The 21,739-nt window shown below is 32.9% G+C and overlaps 2 protein-coding genes across 3 annotated transcripts; one reads left to right on the top strand and one right to left on the bottom strand.

The window, feature by feature from the left end:
- Positions 1 to 772: 772 nt before the first annotated feature.
- Vps15 (vacuolar protein sorting 15) lies at positions 773 to 18,513 on the bottom strand. 2 transcript variants are annotated; one of them, XM_085194942.1, is made up of 28 exons: positions 18,217 to 18,511; positions 17,921 to 18,101; positions 17,595 to 17,765; positions 17,016 to 17,204; positions 16,629 to 16,717; positions 16,042 to 16,251; positions 15,123 to 15,582; positions 14,760 to 14,952; positions 14,492 to 14,601; positions 13,924 to 14,032; positions 13,413 to 13,561; positions 12,798 to 12,941; positions 11,933 to 12,049; positions 11,563 to 11,697; positions 11,266 to 11,344; positions 10,663 to 10,739; positions 10,071 to 10,186; positions 9,570 to 9,664; positions 9,329 to 9,451; positions 9,011 to 9,086; positions 8,551 to 8,646; positions 8,077 to 8,199; positions 7,327 to 7,437; positions 7,007 to 7,164; positions 6,426 to 6,584; positions 5,973 to 6,130; positions 5,311 to 5,477; positions 773 to 4,990 (listed from the first exon to the last, which is right to left on the bottom strand). In XM_085194942.1, the coding sequence occupies exons 1-28, from the start codon at positions 18,306 to 18,308 to the stop codon at positions 4,783 to 4,785; spliced, it is 4,095 nt and encodes a 1,364-aa protein (XP_085051068.1). In that variant the 5' UTR covers positions 18,309 to 18,511; the 3' UTR covers positions 773 to 4,782. The 2 variants fall into 2 exon arrangements, with proteins under 2 accessions (XP_085051068.1, XP_085051069.1); XM_085194943.1 differs by lacking the exons at positions 773 to 4,990; positions 5,311 to 5,477; positions 5,973 to 6,130 and adding an exon at positions 6,144 to 6,269 and having other exon boundaries at positions 18,217 to 18,513.
- Irbp18 (Inverted repeat binding protein 18 kDa) lies at positions 1,173 to 2,818 on the top strand. The gene is made up of 2 exons (XM_085194944.1): positions 1,173 to 1,312; positions 1,598 to 2,818. The coding sequence occupies exons 1-2, from the start codon at positions 1,199 to 1,201 to the stop codon at positions 1,850 to 1,852; spliced, it is 369 nt and encodes a 122-aa protein (XP_085051070.1). The 5' UTR covers positions 1,173 to 1,198; the 3' UTR covers positions 1,853 to 2,818.
- Positions 18,514 to 21,739: the final 3,226 nt, after the last annotated feature.

The following is a 21,739-nucleotide window of genomic DNA, read 5'->3' as shown; positions in this document are numbered from 1 at the left end:
AAAAATCATAATTTTGAAAGCACGTGTACGCGATTAAATATCGATTGTTTCTCCTGCTGAAATCAATGTTACGATGTTTTATTCTTTTACTAGCGGGCGGGCGCCCGCGGCTTGACCTACGTGATTATTCATTTCATAAACCGATAATTGACTGACAATTATAATGCCTTGAAATATGTTTTTTTCTTTTACATTATCGTAATATCTATTTTTGATGGTTTCGAATTAAAAATCCGTCCATTGTTGATACTTAATATTTATAATAATATACATTGAGCATTGATATGAGATATGTGAAGCTAATTATTTATTATACTGTTAGCGAACTTGTGTAAAAGAGGTTAGAAATAAGTGAAAAAAAAACTATAAAAGAATTGTGTTAATCGGGGTTGTTCAATTTTCCTCATGGCAGTATATTTATATCTTTTATAGTTTAGACAGGCTTAACAGCCTGTCTAAACTATAAAAGATATAAAGGTTCCACATCGGGTATCCAAATTTTCAAAATAAAATATAGCCTAGATGTTGCCTAGATATAATAGCTATACAACCAAAAAAGTTTCATTTAAATCCGTCCAATAATTCCGGAGATTAGCGTGTACAAACATACAAATAAACAGACAATTTTTTTTGTAGATTTGGGATCTATGACTGTCTCTAAACCCCCTTTATCATTATTTTGTAAATATATTCAATGTACAGACTCGCTATTTTTACTTGTTTATTTTATATAGGGATAAGGGATAGGGATAGGGATTTAATGCAACATCGATTTTAAAACATCGATATTTTAATTGCTAACATCGATATTCATCGAAAATTGACGATAATCGAGCATCCCTAAAACGACTTCATTCACTTGACAAATCACAATCACATTCACAAGTGCAAGTTCACAGTTTACATAGCAAGTGTTTACTGTTTACTCAGTGAATATTTTTTATAAACAAAAAGTTTACTTACTTATCTACTCCAACCTAATTAAATAATTGCTGTTGCGTAACATTCTAATAAGTTTGACCGTGAAATCGAGAATATTGTGAATTTCGTTGTTAAGGAAAAAATTACGTCATATTTTGCTCTATAATTATTGCTTCATTAGGTTTTTCCTAAGTGCAAAGCCTGACGCTTTATACAACAGAAAAAGTATACAGGGCATCGATACATGTTCCTGGAGCGATATATTAAATAAATTTTGATGATCTTAGAAAACTCCTGGGACATGCCTCCTGTTAAACGCGGGAGACAAGGAGCTAGCGACGTTGATGATGATGACGATGACTATAGGCGACGAAGAGATCGAAATAACGAGGTAAGATTTATTTTTTAATAATATTCATATACATCTTAAAAACATATCAAATATTAATAAGTTCTGTACAAGATCATAAAACTGAAAAAAGGATGTCTCTATAGTTGAAAGCAATATTTGAATACTTTCTATGGATGTGAAATTATTACGTCATTAATATCAATTGAATCCCGTATAACAACCATTTAATGTTTATTGCGCAATATTTTGTTTACCATTTTTTTGGCTTTACAGTACAAGTACTTTCAATAATACTTAAATTTCTTTAATTGTATTAATTCACAGGCTGTAAAGAAAAGCAGGTACAAGTCGAAGCAGAGAACGCAGGAGACATTTACACGAGTTACAAAATTAAAAGCAGAGAATCAAGAATTAGAGGAGAAAGTTAAATCATTGACAAAAGACCTTAAATTTCTCAAAGAGCTTTTTGTCGAATTTGCTTCAAATGCACAAAATCCTAAATTTCAAACGATGGATCTTGATGCTCTTACAAGAGATTCAGAAAATGACAAAAAAGATGAAAGCACCAGTAAAGGATAGTAATAATTAATAAATTACAAAATACATTATTTTTCATATTTACATAATTTTTCTCACTGTTGCCAATTGAGCTATTTTGTCACCAGAAGACTGAGAAGGTGATGTGCGATGGTCTGATGACTTATGGTGAAACTTTAACAACAAGAAAAGGATTTGTTTCTCATATCAAAGTTCTACACTAAACATTTAAATATAGATAATTTAATATGTATAGAAATAATTTGTAAAATACTTTACAATAGTGTAAATTCACACACTCATATAATAGTGTGTATATATACATATATACATACATTATGTGAAAATTCTTGTAAAATCGGTGTCTTGTGATATTTTATATTAAGCTTTCCAGATTTATTAGAGTCGGCAATGGTAATTTTTTTTAAATACTATATTTTTGACTTGGCCATCAAGTCTCAAAGTTATAAAATATTTTAATATAATATGTTTTTATTATTGACAATCACAATTATTTGTATAAATACAATGTTTTTGTTTGCATTTACAACTTTTATTTTCACTTGATTTTAATGTTTTAATTAAACACTTCAATTTCATATATTGTTTTTAATTTTGTTTTACTTTTTATAAAACTTTATAGTCTGTCAATTTTATACATAAAAATCGATCATCTTGTTCTTAATATTTTAAAAAATTTAATATATATGTGTATTATTTTTACTCTTTTGTATTTGTTTATATATTTCTATATAGTAAATCATTTGGCAGTGTTAATTTGTTAGAGTAAGTTTAAAATCATATTATTAATTAAAGTATGGCTAGATTTTTTTATTAAAACACATTAGAAATTAATGAAATATTGTGAATTTACTGAAAATACTTTTGAAATATACTATAGGTGTAATTTAAGTGTATTATAGTACAATATTATAAGAATATTAATAAATTATTATAAGTACAGTCCTGTTTTATTTTATGCAAATAAAACATTAATTTCAGAATTAACATGTAAATTATTAAAGTACAGTTACATGATATATTTATAATCTTGGTTGAGGTTTTTTAGTGATATTTGTTTTCTTTATTCATTACCTTGAAAGCTTAAAGGAACATTTACTTTGATTTTTACTTTTGATTTCTTCTTAGTCATATCATTTCATTGAAAAACATTGGAATATGTCATGGCACAAGCGTGCGACTGTAAATACGACTGTTGTGTGTCAAACACACTTGAAATATTTCATTTTTTCTATAGTAACGAGGCAAAGCGCGGCGTTGGGTTTCGCTACTCAATACGCAATGCCTCCAGAATTCGGCGGAAAGTTAACACTAGGTTCCCAGTTTTCCCCTGCCACCCAGATACAGCGTGAAGCTTGGCTCCACCTCACCTCACGCGGGGCAGAAGGCCCCCCACAAAAACAGTGAAAGACTTAAATTATAAAAAAAAACTTTTTATAGGTAAAACAATAAAATTTTATTGCACATAAATATACATATATAGCATGTCTATTATATCTAATACAATCACAATGAGCAAATTTTACATAACAATAAAACTGATAAAGAAATAATATTCTCATATCGTTTCTTCTATCAATAACTAGAATATCATATTATATAACTTGAATAATTAAGTGAAAAAAGAGCAGCTTCTCATGTTATAGTGGCAAACAGAACATAGTGTCAAAACACTCCATTCTCTGTCTGAATATTGAAAGGCAATGAAAATAATTGATTCCCCCGAGCGGGAAGCGAATTCATCGTGTTTATATAATTAGGTGCTTTCTCATTGAGTCACGACGGACTCAAAACAAAACTCAATCCTATGTTCCTATATAATTAATAATTTAAAAATCTCGCTTCAATTTTAAATTAGTTAGGCATTAAATTAACTTTAAATTAAATTTACTTTTGTAATTTTTATGATTTGAATTTTTTTTTATGATAGGTGTACAAATATTTTTTTAAATTATAAAAAAAATAACCGCTGCTATACACTTTCATACTAACATTGTAACAACGTGAGCGCTTCCTTAGAAAAAATAAAGTCGCTGTAAAAGACTTAATTTTTGCTAAAAAAATTACTTATAATATGCAAATGAAAATCTTTTTTTATATTATCTCATTGATAATATAAAAAAAGATCCATATAAACATAAATTTATGATTTAATATGTTTAATCACTACTGTTACAGTTATTTTTGGATCAAAAAGTACTAAAAGTACTTTTTGATCCAAAAATAAAAAGTATAAAAAAATATATGTCAAAAGCATAATAATATGCCATCAGATTAGAATTTCCATAGAATTGTGTTTAAAGGTTTGTATCAACATTTTAAAGAAGCGTGGAACAAAGAAAACTAAAAAAAAAATATATTAAAAAAAATAGCAAAAAAGCCAAGAATATACAATAGTTTTAATATTTACGTCTGGGAATTTAAATACAGTAATAATACATATTTTAACTTTTATTCCCTTCAACTAGAGTTATAACTGTGGTGGTTACTACAGTTACTACAGTTATGCAGTATGAAAGTAAGGTTCTTTTCAGCTTCACGCTGTATCCCGCAAAGCAAGGTATGTAGAAGTAGCCTAGTGTTACCACACTCCGTTTTCATTAAGACACTTCAGTATCCCACATTCTTTCTAAGGACATTGTGTATTGTGTAGTGACGGAACTCAACGAGGAAAAAATATTTAATACATTATTTTTAAAAATTGACAAAGTACATTAAATTAAAATATATAAATTTTAAATTATGGTATACTAATGAAGTTCACATCTACATAAGTCTAATAAAATACGTCTTCGAGAATCCCAAAATCATGACCTTTTACTTACAAATCCAACGTCAATCACACCATCAATGGACAAGCTCACTAAGTAAGATATATTACCTTCAACAAGAATTACATAATATATAAAATATCAACTCATGTGGTGTCAACTTTTTGGACCTTTTCTCTTTTACTTCCATACATTAATCACACCGTCAGCAGACGAGCTGACCAAGTAACATTTGCTCCCTTCAACTAGCGTTATATCCGTGATGGGTGCGGTGTGATAGAAGCTCCTCGACTCCACCGTGCGGTAAACGTTGTCCTCTATGACGGGGGTGGAAATGTTAGACTTGGCGCACTCTTGTATTACTGTTGTACCGTCGATTATTCTACTCCTGAAATTATGATTATTATAATTTTAAAAAGTTATTTTTTTTAGGTTGGCGCTGTATCGTGCATGAAGCAGGGTAGGCAGAGAGAAGTTCTCATTGCTAAGAACCTTCTTGGTCTGCTTACTGCCAGAATCGAGACATCAAGTATTGAGTGGCGGAATTCCACCTCGCACGTAGCCTTACAAGAGGGCAGTAATGGAAAAAAAATATTTCCCCAAGCCATTTCCACAACCATCGTTTTTACAGTAAGGCACTGTAGTTGCGCCATATGCGCTAGTCATAATTAAAATGAAAAAAAAATAATAGTTAACATAAAAACTTACCTGTACTTAATCGAGTGCATTTGATCGTGCGGTGCATTCAATAACACATGAGAATCCTCTGGATGCTGTAGATCCCAGAATCTGAGTCTTTGATCCGATCCTCCCGTTATGAGGAACTTGTTACCATCACGAGTGCCGCAGTATACTGCGCTTATGTAGTGAGACGCCTGTAGTAAGAAATATTTTTTTTTTAATACAATAGAGCTTCGATTAATCGGATTCATTGTTAATCGAATGTTTGAAGAAAAGTGGATTTTGTGCATATATATGTAGGTACATAATGATGTGTTTATTAAAAAAATATATGTCAACAAAAATCAATGTTTATAAAAAAATATTAAGTGAACCGAAAAAAAAATAGTTTTTGACTCTTAAAAAGTTAAGGTATTTTTTTAAATATCATGATATATTAAATTTAAATTCATTTCTTTTAATCTAATTATAGTCTGGTCTTGTCCGATTTTTTTAGTTAATTTATGAAAATTATCTTGTTTTGATTATAGATATATTGATTTGATTATATATATACGCTAGTATAGCACTGGTCTAAGTTTGACTAGAAGACTGAAGATTGTGGCGAGCATTGAGCGCCATGAGACGCGCGTCGGCATGAAACGAAGTCGCGTTAAGTATGACTATGAATATATATGTGTGTGCCTCACCAGTGGCCCGTAGTGCAGCGGCTGTGCGCCGGCGGTGGCGGGCCACAGCGCGTGCGTGCGCTGCGTGGACTCGAGGCACCACGCGTGAGCGTCGCGCGCGCCCGCTGCCCAAACGCCCGACCCGCGCCCCGCGCTCACCACGCGCCGCACGCGCTCCGCTGCAACAAAACCGCACCACACGATCATAACCCAACCCTACCCCGTCATCCACGATATAAGGCCCGAAGAATTGGTTTCTACTGCGAAACATTTACCTAACTTCCTGTCCGAATAGATTCCATGAGGCAACATGCGACCCTAATGAAATTGATAAAAATAAATTACACGGCAGCTCTTTGAACACGTTAAATGTGGAGAATGCAGAAATAAGTTCTGTAACGAATAAGATCTATTTTTTTTCATGTGTAACTGCGGTGGCGTTAATAGGTACCATAAAATCACGATAAAACTAACAATTAGGATGTTTCACGGACGTGATGGGCAATCCGAATCTCAGATCCCACACGCAGATGGCGCCGCTCGACGTACCCACCGCCAGGTACCCGCTGCTGCTCGCGTACAGGCACGTGTACACGCCTTGTTTCAGATCTCCTTGAAGCTTCCACGCGTTGCCTGGGTTAAAGTGGTAAATTGTATTGAGTTTAGTTTGTAATATAAATGTATTAAAGGAGAATAGTAAAAACAAGATTATTAAGATTATAATTTTTATTGTGATACAAGAACAGAACTAATGAAAATATCGTATATTTTTTTTACTCTAAAATATTTTGTAAATATTACAAAAACAGTTATATAAGATGATTACTTATTATGCTATTATTTGTTCTTATATATTTTTTGTTTCAAATTACTTACTTTTATTAATTCAACTTCCATTACATGAGTTATTCAATTAGTAATTAAAATTTCCTGGGAAAAGTGAATTATTTTCATTTCCTCGCTCTGATAAGACATAATGCGGCGTTTAGTTCTGCCACTAAATAAAACCGGAAAAAAAATGTAAATTGTACAGCAAGTTGTACAATTCTACCTACCCGGAGCCCTCAAATCCCATCCAACGACTGCGGCATTTAACGTCGCATATGATATGACACCGGCATGTGCCCCACCTGCCGCTGCTAGCGCCGCGCACCCCCCCTCCGACAGCTGTCGGCATTGAGACAGACTCATGCGTGAGGAACCACTCTCTGGTCTGTAAAGGTAAAAAATAAAACTGTAAAATTTTGAGTCAAAAATAAAAACGTATTTGCTCAGGGCCAAACTAATATCAAACAACGTCAAATTGTAAGTGTTGCCAAGAAACTATAATATCACCGCCTCATAATAATCATATTATAAACATAAAATTAAATACCTAAGTACAAATATAGATCCCTCCTGCGTCGCAGCCACTAAAGAGTGTCCTCCCTCACACGCGGCCAGAGCTATGACCGGACCCGCACTTCTGTTGTACATGGATTTAGATCTGGAAAATAACAGAAATAAATGATTTGTAGCATATAGGGTAAAATATTTCAAACCCATAACTGAAGAAATGAATCCAGATCAGTCAACAACAGTTTAGAACTTTGAACGTAGGATTTTTTTTCATTTCACGATGTTTAGCCTATATTTCGTGTGACGCAGTTACGCATAGATACCAATAACGTATACACTTACTACTAAAAAAATACTACTAAAGATTAAACAACTTTGAACTTTATTGCCAATACCTACGACTCGATTTCGGAATGAGGCGTGTGCGGCGATGTCCTTTGATAGGTTTATTTGTGCTTTTAATTTTTGGGGTTTTATTTTTTAATTGTATTAGGCTAGTTGTAGAGTGTTTAAAACTGTGGTTTCATTTAAAGTGGTGCTGACAAAAACATCTGTATAACACAAAAATATAATGAAATATGAATATTTATGTTTCCAAATGAATATTTTTTATAACTTCTCGCTGTGTCCCACACATAGCAGGATAGGCAGAGGGAACCTGGGAATGAAGTATTGAGACACTCTGTACCCCATTAAATTCTGTTCTCTCTTTGAGGCATTGCGTGTTGAGCGTTTTCTTGTGGCCCCGTGCCACGTCCGGTTTGCACAGACAAAAAAATAGACTCACTTATTAACATAAGCGTGTCCCTGCAACTTGGCCGCGTCCCACAGCCGCACCGTGCCGTCGTCGGAACACGAACCAAATAGGTTTTTGTATGCGGGCAGACGAACTAACTGGTTCACACGGGCCCTGGATAAATGGAAAATATATTTAGGTATTTATAAATGAGAATGCAATGTCTATATTTTATTTTCGAAAGTAATGACCAAAAAATAGCTTTCTTACGAGTTTGTTCTGGTATTAAGTCTCATCTCATTAACATCGTCGCAATGACATATTCCTTAAGTCAAACGTTTGCAATAGATTGCCGGTTTATATCGCGTAAAATATTTTTAATTTTTTTTTAACATCATATATTTTTTAAAAATCCTCAAGTGAGAACCGAACCCACAACCTGTCACGTTTACAGCCACACGTTTGTGCCCCGTCGCCACGATTAGCCTCGATTAAATAGTAATAAGAATGATATTTTATACTTACTTATGTTCATGTAAATACGCCAGCAGTTGATTCCCGGGTCTCCAAGTGGGTGGTGGTAGTAGATCCTCACCGATTTCCACGTTGTCATCGTGAGTTCTAAATAGTAATAAATAATTTGATTAGGTAAATATAATCAATAAATAAAACCGAATTACTAGGTTTGTTTAGCGAAACCTGAAAAATTCCAAAGAAATTTAGCTCCAACAGAATTTCAACAAATGGCACTGAGAGAAAATATTCGCTCTTTCACCAGTCTCCTCTATTACATTGCATCGTGTTTTCCTTTGAAGGCATTAATTTGCTAATATTTCTAAATTATGAAATAATTTAATTCGATTTTCGATCGCAATCCGAGATTTGTATCACATAACGTGTTATATACCCACTTAATAATAGTTATTATACAATAACTAATATAATATGGATAAAAATAGAGTAAGAAAATCATAAACGTACTAACCTTAACGATTTCTGGAATTTCTGTTGCATACGAGAGATAAGATTTCGTAACTCTACACGACATGGCGCCATGCTGTCTGTAAAGCATAAATTTATAAAATTGTATGGATTTAATTGAATGAAATCTTAGAATTTTTTATTCGTAAGTTCGAATAAAATGAAAAACTCTTATAGGTTATTTCTCGAAGTAAACTAGACCTTATATTACGTTAATTATTATGAAGTTATCCATTGTATATAATGTCTAATGATATACTATATTATAAAATGAGTTGTGATGAAATTTACAGATAGTCTCTAAGCCAAATAGCAAACTCACACTGGACGTAACTAGCGCTGTGCCCCATCTGTGAGTGTTGGTGGCTGACGTTCACACCGCCCGCCACGCCCGCGCTCGCGCCCACACATGAGTGCGCGCCCGACTGCGACACGGTGTCACACGCTGCAAGGACAAACAGCGGTAAAAAAATTAATCAATTAATGCAAAAAAAATCATTTGTCAAATCAGAAATCACGCCACGATGGTTTAAATATTTTAATATCATGCATACATTACTTACCCTTAACCACACCCTGGTCTTGAGTTTGTCCGAACATGTGTTGCCATTCCGTGTTCATGTGGGTTTCATTCGACAAGGACGTTTTATGGGAACGCCTAAATTTGACATTTAATTTTACTAGGAATCTTTATGATATATTATATACGTATGATTTTATGTAAAGTAAGTTAGTGGTTTCATCAAGAAAACAACAAAATTATTATAACAATTATTTCATGCCATTACCACTGGTGAATCTCAATAAATAAATTAATTAATTAATAAACCATGTAAGCATTATAGGTATCTCGTATGTATAAATTATTAACACTGTCTAGTGTTAGGACTCTCTCACTTTCCGCCAAATTTTCAAAACATTGCTTCTTGCGGAACTCAACGATGCGTTTTGTCTTGTTACCAAAACGAATAAATTAAAATATTCATTCACATTTTATATAATTTGTCTTTAAGTGCGGTAGCGGGCGAAGCCGCTTTTGGGTCGCTAGTTTAAATTAATCTTACCTATTGACACTTTGAGTGTACATTCTGTCCGGTGTATGACTTGTTTCATCTAGTGTTGCAGTTTTAGAGAGACCACCTCCATTTAATATTAATCTTCCCGGTGCGTCTGTTATATGCTAAAGACACAAAAATATATAATAAAAAAAGACAACAAAATAATAGTTTATTAATTATGTCTATAATTTTAATACAATAACATAAAAATTATAAATCTTTTGATATACTTGTAATACTAACTATTTTATAAGTTTTATTATCCTATGAAACATATTAATATGTTATAATAAACAAAACACAAATAATAAATTGATATTTTTTTTGTATTATAATAAAATAAATGTGCTCTACAATGCCTAGGCATTGTATCGCCGTGACCTTGGCGTATCTATGCCGTGCAGTACAGCAGCAAGTTACTGTAAACATGGTAGTTGTAAGGTTCAATCTCCATTTGAGGAAATTATTATTATTATTTCTCAGCTCTGGCGAGACAAAGCGCGGGGTTGATTTCCACCACCCAACACACAATATCCTAAAATTCCGCATTCCCTGTTATATGCGGAAAAAAAGCGTGAAGCTGAAAACACTTTCATACCTGAGTGGCAGAACCTTGTATTTTAATGAGATGTGCACTCATTGCTAATAACTGATTTTCGACGTGCTCCGTCATACCTGAAACATAAAGTAAAATATCTAAAACAAAAATCTAAATGTTTATTTTTTTTTTAACTGTTATTAAATATAAGAATGTTACCATTCTTAAAACAAATCTTACTGTAGCGGAAATAAAATCTCCTTACGGATATGTAAATAACAAAAATAAGTTATAACAGACGCACAAGCGTGCGACCGCAAACGCGGCAGGTTGGGGCTTCAATACCCATTCGAGACATGAAATATTTAATATTTTTATTTTATCGATCTGATATCAAAGTAATGCGCGGGGATTCCGCTACTTAACATGCAATGCCTCCAGTAAAACGGGAACAGAGTGTCTAATTACTAGGCTCCCTCTGCCAACCTTACTACAATCGGGATATAGCGTGAAGATGAAAAAAATCGATAAGAACATATTACTTAATAGGCTACGAGTGCTTGGACGGTATTCGAAAGGTAAGATTACGAAAAACACTACGTTCAAAATTTTACGCTCTTAAATAGGTATTTTTCTACAAACTATTAATAGAAAATAACTTACCATCTGAAGCTAATCTTCGGAATAAATTCTTAAGCTGTTGTCCCATTTCTGAATACTGCGGCATCATACCTTGTTTCACCTAAAAAATATATTAAATTTTACCCCATTTTAGCGCAATTTAAAAGCGTTGATACTATAAATAATTAAATTTATGCAAGGATATATTTGCATGGATATATTTTTATTTAGCAATAAAAAAAAAACATTTTAAAGTATAAACTTTAAAATATATATATTTTTTAAATGATCTTTAGATATGAACTAGAAAAGTTACTTCTAACATTATAATTTACTCACTTTTAACCTAGCAGCGCGTCTCTCCCTCAGCGTTTGAACAAGTCTATCCACGTCTCCATGTCTCAATACAGCGTCTAGAACTTTCCTTGGTATGGGCTCCGACAGACTTTCTAGTAACAATTCTGCCCTTTCCACCTGAACAATAATGATTATTTATTTTTGAATTACGCTGTACCCCGTTCACAACATCATATCATCTTGTATGCAACGATAGTGGGTTCGATTCTTACAAAATAAAGCTCAGAGGTCCGTCACTGTACATGCAATGTCTTGAAAATTGGGCGTGTATGGAGAAGAGAATGTCTTCGCACTTTCTGACTATCCTGGTGTAAAAATGTTAGCATCAGAACTAAAATACATTAATACATACCTGAATAAGTTTATGTTTGAGATGCGGCCATACCAGCGGTAGTATTTTACAATTAACGTCTATTGGATTCAGTAGACCCGCTACACAAGACACTAGGCCGCATACTTCGTGACGTATCTATAATATAACAATATATACGAGTACTTTTTAATATTTATTACTCTTTGGATACAGTCAATGGGTTCTTACAAATAAATGATGTAAGTCAATTAGAAAGAAATAAAAGTATGTAGATGTAAGAGTAACTAAACAAAAGATATAAAATAAAAAATATTAATAATATCAGGCGTTATGGATTCGATTCCCACTAGAGGGAATGTATTATTAAATATTTTCATTTCCTCGCTCTGGTTATGAGTCAAAACGCAACGTTCTACCACTCAACATGCAATGCCCCCAGAATTCAGCAGAAAGTGGGGAACAGTGCCTTAATGGGAACGGAGTATCTTAACAGTAGGTTACTAGGTACCCTACCCTGCTACGTACCGGATACAGCATGAAGCTAAAAAAATAATAACTAAATGATAGCTCGATACGATAACAACACACAAACTACTCACACTCACCAAAAATCTAACTTAATAAATAATAAAACAATTAAATAATCTAATAGGCGCTTTCGTAGTGTAATTGCAGGATTTGCTATTCACGATAGTTGTGGCTACGAATTCACTTAAGGTAATGTTTATATCTTAAAACATTTTCGTTCCTGTAATCATCTAGATTACAATTTAATAACATCTCTACTAATTACAGATATTTCATTTCCACTTTGCCTCTAATGGTCCCAACTTTTATTCGCGGCGTAAAACAAAATACCAAAAAAAAATATAAAAGAAAAATTACTAATACAATATAAACATACCCACAAATTAGTATGAGCCAAATAAACAGCACTTTCCGCAACTAAGTCACAAAGTGCTTGTTTTGGCAACAGTCCTAACTCAGCTAGGCTGGTTGTCGCGCGGAGTGATTTAGCTATTATCCATTCCGATTGGTCTGTGAGACCCTGAAATAAGTATATAACGGTAGTTTAGTTTCTATTTACATATAAAAAATAATATATAATTCTTCAGCTTCACACTTTACTCCCAACGGTACGGCCAGAGAGAACGGGGCGCCAAATGCGGAACGTATTATTATATTTACTTAGGTTTATATTGTGTTTTTTTTCATATTATTTAAATTTATGATCTCCTTTTTTGAAGACAATTAGACAATGGTCGATTCTCACTTGGGGGAATAAAATCATTCATATTTTCTTTTCTTGAGTAACGAGTAGTACTCCTCTTTCTTATTAACAAGTTAAAATGCGGCGTTAAGTTCCACCACTTAAAACGCAATGCGTCGAGAATTTGGCCGAAAGTGGGCAATAAAAGTGTCTCGATGAGAACGTAGTGTCTCAATACCAGGTTCCCAGGTTTCCTGTATCTATACTACTATGTTCCAAATACAGTGTGAAGTTCAAAAATTCTCTTACCTGTTGTAATAAAGGCAGTAAAATAGGCGCCGCATGCTGTCCCACATAAGAAGCCACGCCCACAACTCGCTCGAAGAAACAACCTCTTAAAGCTACTTCTTCTTTATCATTCAGGAATGTTACCATGTGAGATAGGATTACGTCGTTTGCTGAAATATATTAAAGTAGATATTGCATTTTAGGGTTCCTTATCCAAAGGGTAAAACGCGACTCTAATAATAAGTCCCTACTGTCTGTCTGTTCGTCTGTCACCAGGCTGTATTTCACGAACCGTGATAATTAGACAGTTTAAATTTTGACAGATGTTGTATTTCTGTGGGCCACTATTAAAATGAATCATAATGTATAATACAACAAACATGATTTTTTTATAGATAAAGGTATCTAACATCAACGATCCTTTCTACATTTTGAATATTTACAATGTACTAATAATAGCCCAATAATAATAGAAATTATAAAAAAACGTGTTTAAATTAAGAATAAAATCTTGAAATAATTATAAAATTACCTTTTTGTTTCCCAAAAAACACGCAAAGCTTAGTGATGCCATTTTCAACTAACGCTCTCTTGACCACCGCTTGTGAGTCGGTCAACAAATGAGATACTGTCGACCGCACCTAACAAAATACATTCAAAACTAGAATAATCACGAAATTGTTTAACAACAAGAAACGCTTTCTCCGGCCTACCAGGATAGGTAGAGGACCTCGTGTTAATATACATCATTATTTTTTTTTAGTTGTTGTGCACCATAGACTTCGGTCTTCTGTACCATTCTTGCTCCTGCGTTTTTTTGATTAAGTCTTGGCTTTTGTAAAGGGTAAATGAACATTGATCGGCCTATCAGTGAAGTTCACCAAATATTATAAGTTGCATCCGTTGCCTTAACGATAGTTTATATTATAAATAAAATTGTTATTGAATCTCAACTTTGAGCAACTAATCATCGATTAGCGTCAATTGATTTATACACAAAAAAAAATTCTTAAAAACATTCAATCCCAAAGTTTTATTATATTTAAAACGACGAAATACTTAGAAAAATCTTAATTCTATATAAATTAAAATTAATATACCATTTCATGTAGGGCCGAAAGTTCAGTTTCATAATTAATATTTGTTGCCTCCTTCTCCGCCATGTTCTGAGTTTGATCCAAAAAACGAACCGCTATTTCCGCTAGTTTAGCTATAAATCAGTAAATGTAAAAATTAAATATGTACTTTTTCGTTAAACACATCTATTTATTTAGGTATTCTTAATAATTATGTCAATTATTATTAACTGTTTAAATCATTCTAAGAGGCTAAAAATACAATAACCATGAATTTTAAATACAAATCTACCTATATTGTTAGCATATGCTATCCTCACGGGGAGAGCGGGGTCACTGGCTCTAGGCGCCAGTTCGGGCAGTATGTACTCCGGGAACACGTTGCTATCCTGCGTGGGTAGTGATCGTACACTAGACACACATTTAGTTACACACCATATTGATGCTGCACGGACTCGGGCTTCTGGGGCGTGGGAGAGATATATCTGGAGATAACGGAGAGTGTAGTTGGTTTGAGTGATTTTTTAAATTCTTAATCTCTCTAATCAAATATAAAAAGAAATAATGTTTTAAATTTAAGTTATGATTAAATAACAAAGACATTCATTTGGCATCGTATAGGTATCTCTTAATTTAAAATGTCATTAATACTTACAATGTAAGGCAAAATCCTGTCCAAAATGACTTCCGAACTAGAATTCTCGCACAAAAGTTGTAATATTTCCAAGCAATGCAATTTTGAGGTGCAATGATGCAATCCTCTTATACAGGATGTTACTAACGACGTTATAAGTATCAATCCTTCCCCATCCGGTCCCATTTCCTTATTTTCCGGTGTTTTATCCTCGTTTTCCTCTTCGAAATCCGCCACATTAACCGTCATAACTCTAAACCCTTCTTTTATTAGCGCATCAATTTCAACTTTTTGATTTTCTGTTGTTTCGTCTACTAGATCTTGGTAGTTTTTGGTATTTGACGGTTGAGTAAATATTTTTATTATGTTTTTTATGTCTTGGTATATTCTTGTTATTTTTTCATCTGCCGGGAGGATTGGTTGCGCGGAAAATATCAACATGTAGGATTGGAGGAATGAGTAAAAATATTCGGGGAATAACCTGCAATGCGTGATATTATTTTTTTATACGAGATAAAAAAGATGGGATATCAGTCACCTCGTATAGGTTCAAATCCTATAAATGCGCCAATTATATGATATAAATAATAAGATGAAACAAATTAATAAAATAAAAAAACAGACCAATATTTATTACAACATATTTTTATTGTGTTTACTCCGACAAGACCAAGCGTAGTTTATAATTCCACTCAACCGTATGAAGCCGTCGTGATGCAGGAACACCAGCGTGTGACTTATTATTTATGAATATTTTCATTTCTTCGCTCTAGTACCAGCAAAAAGCGCAGCATTGAGTTTCGCCACTCAATACGCAATGCTTCCGGAAATCGGGAAAAAGCAGGGAATAGAGTGTCTTAACACTAAGTTCCCTCTGCCTACACTGCTACATGCGGAATACTACGAGAAGCTGAAAGAAAATAAAACAACATCTACATACGTGCCCCTAGCTTCATCCAAATATAACTCCGCACTTCTCCTATCCTTCGGATTTCTTTCTGTCATTGAATGCAATAGGTTTCTAAGTTCAGGTTCGCTTGAATCCGGTAGTGTCATAGTGTTGGGTCTCTCTTCGCCATTCCTATATGCTAAAAGACCTGGGAGGTCCAGCGCTGGTGTGCCATCGTTCCATAGCTCTAAAAGGGCACAGCTGAAAGTGTTGGAAGAAGTTAAATTGTATGTAGAAATTGTGGTCCAATGTATTCGATCGTTAAGTACTTGGGGATACTAGTTATTATCATTCTCTTGTTGGATGATAACAAAAAAACAAATTAGTCAATTAAATGAAATAATAAGGTGAAACAAAGTAATAACAAACAACAAATAATAAAGTGAAACAAAGTAATAACAAAAACAAAAGGTAAAATTTATTTTAAATATATTTTTAAAGTTTCAACATAAAACTAAAAATATGGTTGATTTATTCGTTTTTCATGTAATGTTTCAATGTATTATTCACAAAGTTAGAATTATAGAATATAGAATAATGTAAAATATTTTTTTGCAGAGATATTGAAACTTACTTACCCTGTTGAAAATATATCCATGCTAGGTACAAGTTCTCCAATTTTACACGGTGATTCACTTAACAGTAGCCCACTAGCACCGTCATCTGACTAAAGAAAATAATTATTAATATTTATATATTTTTAAAATTAAATATTGAACTATTTCCACATATATGTAAACTAAGAAATATAAAACTTACTAAATGTATGTCACTCGTTGATTTATGATCCTTGAAGTAGCAGTGTTTCATAAATATGAGTGGGTGAAATTAATGCCACATTTTGATTTACGAGACTGGGTAATTAAAAATAATACCTTCCAAGTCTTTCCAACATTATTAATTAATAATATTGAATTAAATTAATATAAAAACTAACAAAATAATGTTATAAAATAATATATTACTGTAGGTTTGGCATTAGGATCAGGTGCTCCAACAAATCTTTCCGGTGCAACATAGCATAGCCTTCTTCTAGAAGTGTCAAAGAAGTAACTGAAGTCGGCCGGATTGTCGTCAGGTAGGAATGTGGGCTTGAACGATGCTATATCAGTAATGAGAACCCATAGCCATGATGTTACCATTATGTTTTCTAACTGTGAAATAGATTTTTTTTATTTAACAATCTCACGGTTTATACGACGTATAAAAGAGTAGGCAGAGTAGAAGTAGAAATTGGACTGAAAGTAAGATAAAGTAAAGATAAATTGTTTTCTTTTATTGTTTTGTTGACATTTTGTTTCCCATTATGTTGGCTTTCTATATAAATCTAACCTCATGCTTGGTCTTGCCAATGCGGGAACATGAAATTAATTCACTCCTCTGAGTAGGAATAGAACCCAAATTCATAGTGTTTACAGTCAGTTCCTGTTTCACTCTGCTATGATATAATTTTATTATCTGGGGATTGAGCTGATCAACATTGTGTTTACATTTTTGACCATTTACCAAGATGAAAAAAAAAAAATAATAAAGACTAGACAAACCTTAATATCACCATGGCATATACCAAGTTTGTGCATTCTATGCAATGCATAAAGCACTTGAAATGTTATCCATTTCTTCTCTAATACAGTTAGGAACGGCCTTGTCGCCATTCTATCATACACACTGCATTTACAATACTCTCTCATTAGAAGACCTGCTTTATCTGTTAACTAAAAGAAACAAAATGTATAGGATAATTATACAGAATTTCTGATGGAGAATTCGTAGACAGACTCTCCATTCCCTCTCTAAGATGCCATTTAACAATAGAGACATTAAATAGAATAGAAATGTAAGGTAAAATGGAATTAATATAATAACTTACAATGACTCTTTGAAATGGCAAGCAATTAAATGCTGATGCTAGTTGCTCTTTTATTTTTAATATTCTCTCTTTGTGTTCAGCAAGAGGCAGCGATGGATCATGGACAGCAAACACTTTCACAACAACAAGACCTTCTCTGGTGCGTGCCCTTGCTACTTTAAAGAATCTTGTGGAACCTAAACTGTTGAACATAAAAAAAAAAATAAGTAACGACAGTATATTAGACACTTATTGACAACTGCGTAAAACTTGCTATTAAATAATAGCAATTATAAAGTATAATTTAATTTATATACCTTTGATCAAATGATAAGTCGACATGATCACTTAAATAATGTTCCACTGGAAATATCTGCGAAGGTGCTACTCCGACGAGTTGATTACCCATTTTGATAAAATATATAATAACACGTCTTTTAACAACACAATTTAAAGTAAGTCTTTATTTAAGCAATTAACTATGTATTTAACCATATCATCATATTGTTTAACTAAGCATTTATAACACACAATTAATTTAGTAACAATTTTATAATAAAATTAGCTATAAATTTAGCTTTTAGAATTAACAAAACAATGGAATTGTAACTTGTTTTGACAAGTACTAAATTTTTTGACATTGACAATAATCAGGTGTCGTTAACAGCTGTATATATAAATATTGTATTCATAAAATAATATTATATATCTATGAGGTCATAATTTAAAATATAATACTTTGTATTTTTTCTAATGAAAATCATAAATCAGAATCTAAATACTTACTGTAATCTATAACTTTTATAAGAAGCTCTTAGACATTACTATTAAATTTGATAAATATAATTAGGTTTCAGAAGTGAAATATGAAAATAAAACTATACAACACTAATGTTACAAATACAATCTTAGTTGACATTTGTAGCACAGAAGTCTCCTAAGTCGGCCATTCTGACCCTGCGTCGTCCCCGACGTAGCTGATCCAGTTGCCTCATCACATGCTGGTGCATCCCGATTAGCCCCAAAGTCATCGGCGTCGTTTCATGGCTGTATTGATGAAAATTCTACAGTAGTACCATATTCGCTGTCTTCATCATCTAAAATTTAAAGTTAATGAATGTCTAAACATTACAACATAAATGAATAGGCAATCAAAAGGTACAGACAAAAGATATAAAAATAAAAAGTTTTGAGAGCTCTCATTTTTAACCCTGTAAAATCTTCATATCCAAGTATGTTCAGTCCGGTGCAGCAAACTCTGGAACCTGTGAACAGAACAGTCAGAAGGCGTCCCCTCTGTCTGCCAGGACCAAATGTCCACATAGACGTCACATGGTCCACAAAGACCAAACGTCAGCAAGGACCAAACGTCCACAAGGCCATAATGTCAGCAAGGACCAAATGTCCACCTTGACCACAAGGACCAAACGTCCTTCAGAGCCACATGCTCTTCACAAAATCTATCAGGGCCACACACCCGTCAAAATTTCTCAGGCCATATGCCTCATCAGACCAAATGTCTGATACAAGTCAAAGTCAAAAGTCAAAGTCAAAACACCCAACCCAACCCCATGTATGTGCCCAAAGGGACCACACATCCAATTGAACTCAATAAACAAACTGCCACATTACACCAGTATTGTACACTAAGCCCCACCTTGGTTGTCAGACAAAAATTAAACATTTAGAAAAAGAATTAATGGAGGATGAGAAAAATAAAATGTCTGTTTGTATGTATGTAAGCATGTAATGATTTAGAAAGAAATTGTGCTAGACAACAAAGCAAGAATTAGTGCAATACAGTTAAAATAACTTGTCAATGAAAAAGGCAGTACAAATTTCCAGTTACTAATCCCCATGCCATTGTACCATGTTAGAGCTCCTCGAGTGGTTTAACTACCACCACTCAATAATTAATTGCCTCAGTCTTATAGAAGCTCGGCCTAACCTGACCTCTATTTATAATTCAACCAACATGTTCAATTTCTGTTGAAGTAATAAACATATTCGAAATTTTATGGGAAAATCGGTTTTTTTTTGTTTGAGTATTAATAGTAACTGAATGCCATCATAACGCATTATCAACACGTCATCAACATATTCTAAAACATGACCACATTCAATATGTGTTTACATAAAATATGACAACATTCAACACATGTTTACATAAAGTATTCATAACCACCCAAATTATCCTTGTGTCATCATCAATCAAAGGGAGAAGATAACATCCTCTGACATTCAACCCTTTCAGTGCCCCACAATCAACACATATCCAGTCATACACACTTTGGATTGCACCCTCCAACACACATACTCCACTCCTCTCTTCAAGATAGCTGACAATTTCATGTACTTTAAGCTTTTCCCCACCCCATATAGAAGATAAGCATTTTCCCATATTTACCGTTGTTTGCACATTTAATGGCACCGGCGATCGAATAATGTGAAAAATTATTTATTATGTACATAAGAGAATCCAGCTAATAACTTAAGTGGTACATTAATATGTTGCCAAACGCTGAATGTGCTGACAGACACTTCAATACAGACACACACTTCAGACACACTTCACACTTCAGACCAGGACAGACACTTCAATAGACATTCCTAGGCATTGTTTACTCCTCACTAATTAAGTTGTCTGAAATTGTCTCCTATATCATAAACAATAAATTATTATTTACTATAAACATTCTTCTGGTTTCAATTTCCCATTTTAATTTGTTTAAAATAATTCAAACTCTGTAACCTCATAATAGTAATACACAGAAATCTTTTGCTACAATAATCCCTCCCGCTAATTATTTATATAGCTATTAAGTCTAAATATTGTATCCTCAGTTATATAAGTAATAGTTGTAAACTTTGTCTTAGCAAAAATTATTTATGTAGTAATCTTAATGAACTTGATGTAATCGATAATCCTATTTGTGAAATTGAAATTATGTCTATGTACATTATGGCTTTTAATTCACTTCCTATTATTTGTAAAACAAATTTTATTTTAGGAAATTTACATTTTTGTCAACAACTAGGTAATAACTGATGGGTCTTTATTTATTCAAATCTACTAAATTGTGTGTTAATTGTAATAACAATGATTTCAATGTAACTTTATTTGACACTGGAATTTTAACTTTGAAGCTGAATTTATTTACTCAGAATGTTACCTACAACATATGTTACAGATGTAATTAATTAATTATTAATATTTAGTCTCCATATACATTCTACCATTAGGCATGAAAATATTACATTTGGTTTTATTAACATAAAATTTACAATTTTTATATTTACTTGTTATGTAAAATTTATTAGTTCAATTAATCCAACAATTAAATTAAATTCTACTCATTCTGATTTCAATCTTATAGCAGACAATTGTTGCAATTGCACGTAAATTAAAAATATTAATAATCCTAATTTGTTTAATTTAATAAATCCTAAGTTATATACAAGGTCTGCACTCTTATCTGCAGCATTGCATCACTTCAATACTATGTATGCATTAATAAGTCATTAGTATAAAACATAGTTAGTCTACCTGAAACTCTCCTAACAGCCACACATTTTTCTATTTCCACTGTGACTCAATTCTATTTGTTTTATGATTGAGACTAATTAATATGTTTTAAATTATTACCAAATCTCTTTTTAATTGATTAATCTTTTTTTTTTTTAAAACAACTTAAAGCCAAATGTACATAACAGCACGCACTTTCTACATACAATAACATCAGCATCCAAAATAACTAGAACAGGCATGCAAGATCTCGGAACAACTATCAAGTCAGTTCCAAGTGAGAACTCATCAATAGCCAAGGGCACAAAACCATT

This window comes from Heliconius melpomene, chromosome 12, assembly GCF_056956725.1.
Source record: "Heliconius melpomene rosina isolate 202511_hmr_F chromosome 12, ASM5695672v1, whole genome shotgun sequence".
Lineage (NCBI taxonomy): Eukaryota > Metazoa > Arthropoda > Insecta > Lepidoptera > Nymphalidae > Heliconius > Heliconius melpomene.
Note: the sequence above shows the minus strand (reverse complement) of the source record. Positions and strands in the feature narration are given on the sequence as shown.